At 36.7% G+C, this 10,144-nt stretch overlaps 1 protein-coding gene across 1 annotated transcript in view; it reads right to left on the reverse strand.

Annotated features, from left to right (window-relative positions):
- Positions 1–10,144, reverse strand: part of LOC106884216 (propionyl-CoA carboxylase alpha chain, mitochondrial) — an 80,400-nt gene that overhangs the window by 56,373 nt on the left and 13,883 nt on the right. The window contains exons 2-5 of the mRNA XM_014935468.2: positions 7,131–7,229; positions 5,346–5,462; positions 2,854–2,967; positions 1,084–1,137 (exon numbers count right to left, since the gene is read on the reverse strand). Coding sequence (XP_014790954.1) covers positions 1,084–1,137; positions 2,854–2,967; positions 5,346–5,462; positions 7,131–7,229 — 384 coding nt within the window. The remainder of the gene's footprint in view (positions 1–1,083; positions 1,138–2,853; positions 2,968–5,345; positions 5,463–7,130; positions 7,230–10,144) is intronic.

Raw genomic sequence — 10,144 nt, forward strand, 5'->3', positions numbered from 1 at the left:
GCCATGTAGCATGGCTGTTCGTACACATGCGTCATACAGTCTGCCTTTTACTCTGAGTGAGAGTCCCTTTGTCGCCAGCAGAGGTAAGAGCTCTCTGAACTTTGCCCAGGCTATTCTTATTCTAGCAGCTACACTTTCAGCGCACCCTCCCCCACTACTAACTTGGTCACCCAGATAGCGGAAGTTATCTGCCACATAAAAAAACTAACTTCCTAGTTAACCTGACTTTGATATTGCTGCACCTCTTATGTGTCCCAAGCTTGCACTGGGTACATCTTATAGAGTTACTACCTACACCTTTTCTACATATTGAGCAGGGCCATCTACCTGAAGGGGTTTGTGTTTTATCTACCTTCCTACTTATTAGGACTTTGATTTTAGTGCATAAAAGCATTCATAATTAGACAGACACACACACACACACATATATCCGATATAAATAATTGGGAGAGAAAACAATCTACGTGATGCATAAAATATTTATGTATATGTTTAATAAATAATGTTTATGTGTGTGTACACACAACTGTAATTTTCAAACAATCGTAGCCAAATTAATGATATCACACACACATGCATAAATACATAAAATTATATGTGTCTATTAATAAAACAGAATTAATCACATCCAAGTAAAAACTCTGCAATGAATGCAAAGTTAAATTATTTATTCAATTAACACACACATATCATCATCATTTAACGTCCATCATCCATGCTGGTATAGGTTGAACAGTTTTACATGTGCCGCTAAACCAAAGGATTGCACCAAATTCCAGTCTGTTTTGACATGGGTTTTTAAAGCTGGATGCCTTTCCTAACAGTAATCGCTTTACAGAAGGGAAAGTGCTTTTTACATGACACCATCACTGGTAAGGTCACCAAGTAACTTGCAAGACAAAGATCCCCTAATTGAGAGGGAAAGTGGTGTTGAGGGAGGTGGCCTTGTGCCAGGAGATGAGAGGTTAGCTACAGTATGACAGAGGGACAGAAACAGGTGTCTTGCTGTAGAGGAGATACATGGTTACTGCAATCAGAGGGAGAGAGCAAGCAAGAGAGAGAGAGAATAATTTATAGTCATACCAATTTAGCTGCAAAAACCGTATTTTCTGACAGAAAGCCATAACCAGGATGGACCTGAAATAAACAAATACGAAAATTAATCAACAATAACTGATTACAATCTTTAAACATTAACATAATTATTAAATGCATGTCAACAGAAACTGATAAAGCAGTGAGTTGGCAGAATCATTAGCATGTTGGACAAAATGGCATTTTGTTTATCTCTATGTTCTGAGTTCAAATTCTGCTGAGGTCCACTTTGCCTTTCATCCTTTCAGGATTGATAAAATACCACTTCAGCAGTGGAGTCAATTTAGTCAACTTATCCCCTCCTTTGAACTTGCTGGCCTTGTGCCAAAATTTGAAACCAATATCATTATCATCATCAACATCATTAAGTGTGGTGGATTGATAGAATCATTACAACATTGGTAAAAATACCTTGCAATATTTCTTCCAGCTCTTTACTTCCTGACTTTAGATCTTATCAGGGTCAACTCTGCCCTTAAGGTTGTGGACTAGAATTTTTAGCTTTGGACAAAATAGTTAACTACATTTCTCTTTTAGTTCTTTACATTCCAAGTTCAAATACTGTCATGGTTAACATTGCTTTTCATCCTTTCAGGGCTAATGGTATCAACTAAACCCCTCTCACTAAAACTTCTAGCTTTGTGCCAAAATCCACTAAGGCAAAGGTATTGTTTGCAGTCATGTTTGTTTGTTTGTTTGTCTGTGGACACGATAACCAAGAACCACTGCATGGATTCAAATGAAACTTTCATGAATGTTTGGCCTCATGACTGGCATGAACTGATTAGATTTGGGGATTGATCTAGTACCAGACAAGGATTCTGGATTATTTGTTTATATTTATTTTACATGATTACAATCTTATGTTAACTTTCAAGTCTTTCTCAATTATCTCCCTTTAGGCTGTAACTATTTTGAATGGTGAATTTAACTTTGGCTTGTATTAGATAAGGATAAACTATTTATTACTGTTACTAAATTTTCTACAGCCACCTTTACATTCCATAACTACCACTGGGATCAATCAGGTACCAGACAAGGATTCTAGATTATTTTTCTGATTTTTTTACTTAATTTTTGAGAGCAATCAGGTTCGTTTTTAGTATTCTCGTTTGTAAGAACAATCAAGTTTATTTCAGATATTCTCATTTCAAAAATCATCTCTGGCTAATAATTGGGACGACATTGGTGTTGCCTTGGCAGAGGTTTGTGCTCTCTGAGTGCTCTTGTTATTATTATTGTTATTATTATTATTATTATTATTATTATTATTAAGGCGGCAAGCTGGCAGAATCATTAGCATGCTGGGTAAAATGCTTAGTGGCATTTCATCCATCTTTACATTCTGAGTTCAAATTCCAGTGAGGTCAACTTCGCCTTTCATCCTTTCAAAGTCGAAATAAGTACCAGTTAAGTGCTGGGGTCAATGTAATCAGCTAGTCCCCTTCCTCAAATTGTCAGGCCCTGTCCCTATAGTAGAAAGGACTATTATTATTATCATTATTATCATTTACAATGTTTCATATAGAAAGAAAACAAAGAGTGATAGGTTGTTGTAAGACAAAAAGAAAAACAGTTGAAAGAGGAGAACAGAGTGGGGGATAAGAGAGCAGAGGAAGAAGAGAAGAGGGAGTGAGAAAAAGGAGAGAGAAAAGAAGGAATGAAGAAGAGAAAGTGAAGAGAAGAAAGAGTGAGAATGAGAGAGATCGGGATAACAAAACAAGAGAGATAGAGGTAGGAAGACAAGACAACACTTACGGCTTGAGCTCCTGTATCTTTGACAGCTTTCAAAATGGCATCCATGTCAAGATAACTTTGATTGGTTGGCGCTGGCCCTATACACACAGCTTCATCTGCTAGTTGGGCATGTAGCTTTTGTAGAAATAAAACAACAGTTTACTTAGATGCATACAACTCAATAGATAAATTTAAGATAATGTTTTGGGTTTTTCTTTTTTTTTCCATATTACTCTGTCAAATGTAATGACTATTTATTCATATTATTTTGAATTAATCATGCATTATCTCACAGTTTCAAGATTTCAATGACATGACTGTTTATTTTTAGAATAACATAGCAGGGTAGGTGTGAGAGGCTGGATCTGGCTGTAGAATACTGGATATGTTGGTTTAAATGCTAAATGCTGAAGACACTGCAAGTGCGAGGTGCCAACTATCTTAAGCAATTAAATAAAATGTTTTTAGTAATCAGTTTTGCCTCTCGTACACACTAGGAGAACAACAGTTAAGTAAAATAAGCAAATATAATCATTCATCAAAAGGTGCTTGTGTAGTATACTTAAAATCAGATGGCCCGAACACATAAGCAATATGGAGCTATGGCAAAGAATGAATCAAGTTCCGATTAGGGAGCAAATATTTAAGAAAAGTGAAAGTGGATTGGTAGCACAATTAGAAAAGACACACCAAATGCAGCGAAAAGCGCTTTACAGTGGAATCTGGATGGATATAGAAAGAGGGGTAGGCCTAAGAACTCGTGGCGTAGATCAACACAAAAGGAACTAGAGAAAGGGGGACATTCATGACAGAGTATATGTATAGAAACGAAAAATTATGCAACATGGAATTCAATTATAAGTGGCCTATACTCCACGTTGGAGGGTTAAAGGCAAGAAGAAGACATACTAAGTTCAAACTAAAGTTGACTTGACCTTTAGCCCAGCCATATCTGGCCCACCTGCCAGACTTGGCTTCTCACACCTACCCTACAATGTCACTCTGAAAATAAATAATCATAGCATAAAAAATCTTGAAGTTACAAGATAATACATGATTAATTCAAAATGCTGTAAATAAAGAAGCATAACATTTGATAAAGTAATAAAGATGCTAAAGGGTTAAATCTCTTTCATCAGTATTGGAGTTAATCAACTATACCCCTTTATCCCTTTCCTACAAACCTGTGGTCATGTGCTACCGTAAGATATCATCTGGGAGTACCCACTCCTGTTATTGACAGCAATAAATGGTGCTTTTTACAGCAACATGAACAGATGTCCCCCCACCATCGCTTGATAACCAATGCTGGTGTGTTTACGTCCCCATAACTTAGCGGTTCGGCAAAAGAGACCGATAGAATAAGTACTAGGCTTCCAAAGAATAAGTCCTGGTGTCGATTTGCTCGTCTAAAGGTGGTGCTCCAGCATGGCCACAGTCAAATGACTGAAACAAGTAAAAGAGTAAAAGAGAGTAAAGAGTAATACAGATAACATGTGTGGATAATGATGAAATATGTTGTTTTTTTTTCCTTCTTTGTAATGATTTATTGAGAGGATGAAAGGCAGAACCCTTGACTTATTTCATGACCTTTCCAAGAATGGTAAGAGGATGGGAAAAAGTTATGCTTAGACGGGAGGTCCAGCCTAAAAGACTACAACACCTTGGAGTCTGTTAAAAGCACTCTGGATTCAGGTAGTGTGTTAAAACTGGGTGATGGCTTAAGTTTACCACCCAGGAACAGAAACAGTACCTTTGACAGCCTTTCATGAAGTTTGAAAATAAAAAAACTAGGTCTTTACCCATCACTACACTGCTTGTAAAAATATTTGTTAATCATGCATGTACCATCTTTTAATAGTAGACTGTTATATTGTGAAAGTCTCGTTAGTTGTCACTATGGTGACAACAGTCTACCTATGTATCTTCCACACACACACTTTTTCTCTCTCTTTTTTTTCAACAACCTATCATTATAGTGAAAGCTTTTTCTTAGGTGTGGCACTGTCTCTCTGTTGAAAGACAGAGGCAGAAACACACACACACACAAAGAACTAAAAAAAAAACCTGTGACATGTTTTAATACCTCCCCTTCTTTCCCTCCCTCTAATATATATTCAGACAGACAGAACCACTTCTCCTTTATAATATAAGATTTATTAAAATATGTCATTATTAATCAGGTGTTTGCAGCATGAAATTTTGAAGGTTTTAATTTTGATCACTTTAAAATGAGAAATTTGTATCATAGACTCAAGGGTGGTCTTAGGCAGGTTGGTATCAAAAGGTATAAGAGTTGACAAAACTGAATCACAAACCAACCAACCACAGCAAGTTTCAGGTGGCTTGGTATCAAAACAGTTAACTTCGTTTTTTATAAAATCAAAAACTAAGGGGTAAATCTGTTTTAGACAGATTAAGTAGTTCATCACATGCAATTTTTCTGGGCACAATATAATCTTATATGCTATGTATTGTTAAGAAAGGGAAAAAAAAAGCAGAAAACATTTTACCGCCATTGAGTCAATGTCACTGTGAACAGCCACAGTCTTGATGTTCAGGCGACGACATGTGTTGATCACTCTCACGGCAATTTCACCACGGTTTGCTATCAAAATTTTATCGAATTTCTGTAAAAGAAAAATTTGTTTATCATAGTCATCATCATCATCATTTTAAAGTCCATTGCATGAGTCAGTCAGAATTTGGTGGTGTACACTTTCTACAGCTGGATGTCCTTCTTGTCATCCACCATCATCTGTTTCTAAGCAAGATAATATTTCCCCATGACTGGACATGATTTTAGGGAGGAATGGAAGAAATGAGAGACTCCGCTTGTTTGACAATTTGTAATCATTTATCAAGACAAGGAGAGAGACACAGACACAACAGACTTTATTCAGTTTCCACTAGCAAATCAACTCACAAGGCTTTGGTCAGTCCAGGACTATAATAATAAACACTTGGCTAAAGTGTCACGCAGTGGGACTGAACCTGAAATCATATGGTTGGGAATTGAACTGCTTAACCACACAGCCATGCTCACATCTAGAAGTGTAATTTATGTAGATTTATATTGAAATTTTCATAGCATTAATAAAAAACACAATAGCAAAACAGATTTTTAAAATTGTTTTACATCACTTTCCTATGGAGAAATTTGTTTTTACAACTCTTCCTACAACTATGGAAGTTATTTTCTATTTATTTAATGAAGCAGAATTAAGCCTTTTTCATGCAGTAAAACAAAAACCAAGATATACATACAAAGGGAGAAATAATTTTAGAGGAAAAATTATTTATATTTTGGTGGGTATTATTAATTAGCTTTGATCAATTAACATTAAGAATAGGCACAGGCATGACTGTGTGCAGTTTGCTCCCCAACTATGTGGTCTCGGGTTCACCCCTACTGTGTGGCACCTTGGGCAAGTGTCTTTTACTAAAGGCCCAGGCTGACCAAAGCCTTGAGACTAGATTTGGTAAGCAGAAATGAAAGAAGCCCCCACCCCACCTCATGTGTATGTGTTCCCTTGTGTTGACTTCAGATGATGGTTGTAAATAAGTATCAATGCCATACAGGCAATGTTGTGCATTTCTAGTCTTCTGTGAAAACATGTCTGACCATGAGGAAATACTACCTTGCTTGGAAACAGGTGAGGATTGGCAACAGGAAAGGCATCCAGCCATAGAAAATCTACCTCAACAAATTCTATCTGAAAACTGGATGTTAAATGATGATGAAAAGCTATAGAACATAGTCAGCCAAACAATTACATCATTCAGAGATAAAATACACTAAATATACCATATCTCCACTGAGTTGAAGATGATACTATCTACCCTGGACATAATGCATTTTCTCTATTTAATCTGTCGCTAAAGATAAACTACAATAAAACAGTTATTTGGTAATGCATTAATTTACATTACTGCAATATATCAGCGTGTTTATCTAGTTTCAGCAGAAAAGGCAGTGTTCTTAAAATGGTGTTGTAACAGTATTTTGAACAATTGTAAATTTGTCTGGACAGAGTGAAAGAAAATATTCTTAAGAGCATGTTGTAATAGAGTTCTTAAGATATACAGAGTGACAGAATTTTACATAGTGCCTCCATTCTTTTAGTACCTGGTAAGAGTGATTCTATCCTTCTGTAGTGTAGCAGCATTAGCAGAGTTCATTTCTAAAGAGTTAAGGTTTATAGATAGAGAGAAAAAATGTTAAACCACATTAAGTTCATGTAGGAAGAATTTGATAATCCTTTGAACAATGTTGACAACTTTATTTCCATACTCACCATTTCATTTTTGTCAAATGCATCGTTCCAATAGATATCTTTGGAAAGTTGAGATGCAGAATTTGTGGTGCAAAGGCATCTTGTAGAGTTTCTGTAAATCTGAAATATTTCAACAAGAGAACTACATTCAGAGAAGAAAGCAACAAAGAACTGGTCAAATCAAAAAGTACAAATCATGGAAGTAACAACACCAAGAATCAAAGGAAATTTATATAAAACTGAGTGATATCTGAACCACAGACAACTGAAATGAGAAAGCATCAGACAAACAACAAAATGTTCAATAGTTCACAAGTCATCAGCCCCTAACTGCATCAATAATAAAAGTAATTATTTCCTTGAATCCTAGTCCACTTAGCTACAAAAAAGTACCACATAGTTGTATTGCTCATACTAAAATTAACCAAGTGTTTTGTTGGTTTGCAATGTGAAGTTCAACTCTTCCTGTCAGTGGTTGTCATTCAGCAGTGTTGGTTCCCTACTCGTATCGCATGTGTGTGGGGGGTGTAAAAAAAGGTGCACAGTTATGACTGTGTAATTAAGAAGATTGCTTTATTTCAGATTCAGTCCCACTGCAACAGCATCTTGAGCATGCGTCTTGTATTATACTTAGAGGCTGACCAATGCTTTGTGATTGAATATGGTAAAAACAAATTGTATAAAGCCTACCATGCAAAGATGGGTTGGGTGGTTAATGCTTACATTCTGTACTATGCATGAAAAATTCTAGAGCTACAGATGGAGATGATGTTTGTGATATTTCCCTGTCAACAAATTTAGTAGCTCTTCACTTTCAAAGACAAGTGAAATGAAAACTCCCATACTTAAAAGCAGATAAAATTTAATAACAAAAACAGCATCCATTTGTAAAACAATGGCTTAATAATAAGTATTCATCTAACCTATGTAACAAATGAGCAATACATATGAACTTTGGTAACTGCTACATCCATTTTTCCATATCAACATGGATTAGACAAATACAATATTGAGGTTTTATTTTAAAGAGATCATGTCACTACGTAGAAGTTCCCCTCACTGGTTGCTGTTAGTGTAGGCATTTGAGCTACTCTCTCTCTCCCCTCCATTTCAAGGATCAAATTCATTATCAAGTTCATTGCCATCACAAAACAAAGAACCAAAATGATATTGCTATTCACAATGTCTTTTCTAATGTCTACAATGATCTTACATAGTTCTGTACAGTGAACTTGCAACGATTGCTATCAGTTTGTCTGGAATATTAGAGTGCTTAAGCACCATTTCTATGAGCTTCTCTTATACTGTTCCATCAACATAGCAGCCCAAATCTAGTAAAATGACGGTCAAATCAAGCTAAGGTCAACTTTCCATTTCATCCTTCATGAGTCAACAGAGTAAAGTATCAGTCATATACTAGGGTCAATCTATATAGGCTCCAATACTTGACTAAACTACAATACAGATGTTAGTGGAATTGTAAAAGAAGAAAACTTTCACCTTAATTACTGGACTTTTCATAACTGAACCATTCTGGAATTCCACCCATCTGGACTGCCATATAATCATACTTATTCTTCCTACAAGCAGTTATACAAAGTACATTCAAAAAGTATCTAACCTTATTTTTTTCCCGCCAAAACTAATGCCGCACAAGCAAAATCGTTTGGGTGGGAGGTGATGCTACCCATCTTGCACATGCATGAACATTTTTGTGCTGGCAAGCTGCGTCAGTTCCCAGCTGTTATGCCTAGAGTACAGACATGTAGTGTGCATTCGTCAGATTTTCATTTTCACTGAAAACATCAAGCACAGATATTGCATAAAGTTTTACTAAAAGTTTGGTGATACTCAAGCTCAAACCATTCAGAACAGTCAGCAGGCCTTTGGCAATGATGCCATGGGCAAAATTCAGGTCAAGGAGTGGTACAGCCGCTTTAAACATAGCCATACCTCAATGGAGAGCAAGGCATGCTCAAGCAGTACATCTATAGGCCAAAACAAGGAACCAATTGAGAGAGTTCGGCAAATAGTCATGAAAGACCGTCATGAAACCATCCAGGAAATTGCTCAAGAAGTGGGAATAAGCATGGATCAGTGCATTCCATTTAAATGGAGGATTTGTGCATGCAGAGAGTGTCTGTAAAATTTGTCCCAAGGTGCTGGTAGAGCAGCAGAACAAAAATCTGACAAGCATGCATTATACAATACAGCAAAAATCAGAAAATCAGAGAAGCTTGCGTGTGCAATCTGTGCTTTTTTTTTGTGGGGTGGGGATAATACAAACCTCAACAAATGACAAATCAACTATCAAGTACTAACACAAAAAAAAAAGAATAAAAACCAATGTGAACATATATGTGGTCATTCAACATGCTAAAAATAGCAGTCAAATCTCCCTAAAATTATGCTCTGCCATTTTGAAAATAGAACACAAGATCTGAAAATAAGACTTGATGGTCATGATCAGATGACCAGATTTCCCTTCATCATAGGTCTTCTCATTCAGAGCTCACCTAGAGTAGAAAGAACGAGTAATCAAACTACAGGTTTAAAAAAAAATAAATAAAAAACAGACTCTGAGGGAATTAATGTTGGTCTTCATTAGCAAACATTAGTTTGGATAAGTTTAAATCTAATGTTTTAGGCTTTGTTTACTAATCTAAGAAACAGTAGTGGCTACTACTGCTTGCTACATGTAATAACATCAGCAATACAAAACAATGAGCACAAGCTGACCAAGTAAGACCATCATAGGACTAGTGTGCAGAAATTTGAGGGAACCCGTGGAAGAGGTAGGCCCAGGAAGACCTGGGCTGAGGTGGTGAGGCAAGACCTTCATACATTGGGCCTCATCGAGGCGATGACTACTGACCGAGACCTTTGGAAATGTGCTGTGCGTGAGAAGACCCGGCAAGCCAAGTAAGATCGTTGCCAGTGCCCCTGGACTGGCTCTTGTGCGGGTGGCACATAAGATGCACCATTTTGAGCATGGCCGTTGCCAGTACCACCTGACTGGCCTTCGTAGGATTTTC

Source organism: Octopus bimaculoides, chromosome 9 (genome assembly GCF_001194135.2).
Source record: "Octopus bimaculoides isolate UCB-OBI-ISO-001 chromosome 9, ASM119413v2, whole genome shotgun sequence".
NCBI classification, from domain to species: domain Eukaryota; kingdom Metazoa; phylum Mollusca; class Cephalopoda; order Octopoda; family Octopodidae; genus Octopus; species Octopus bimaculoides.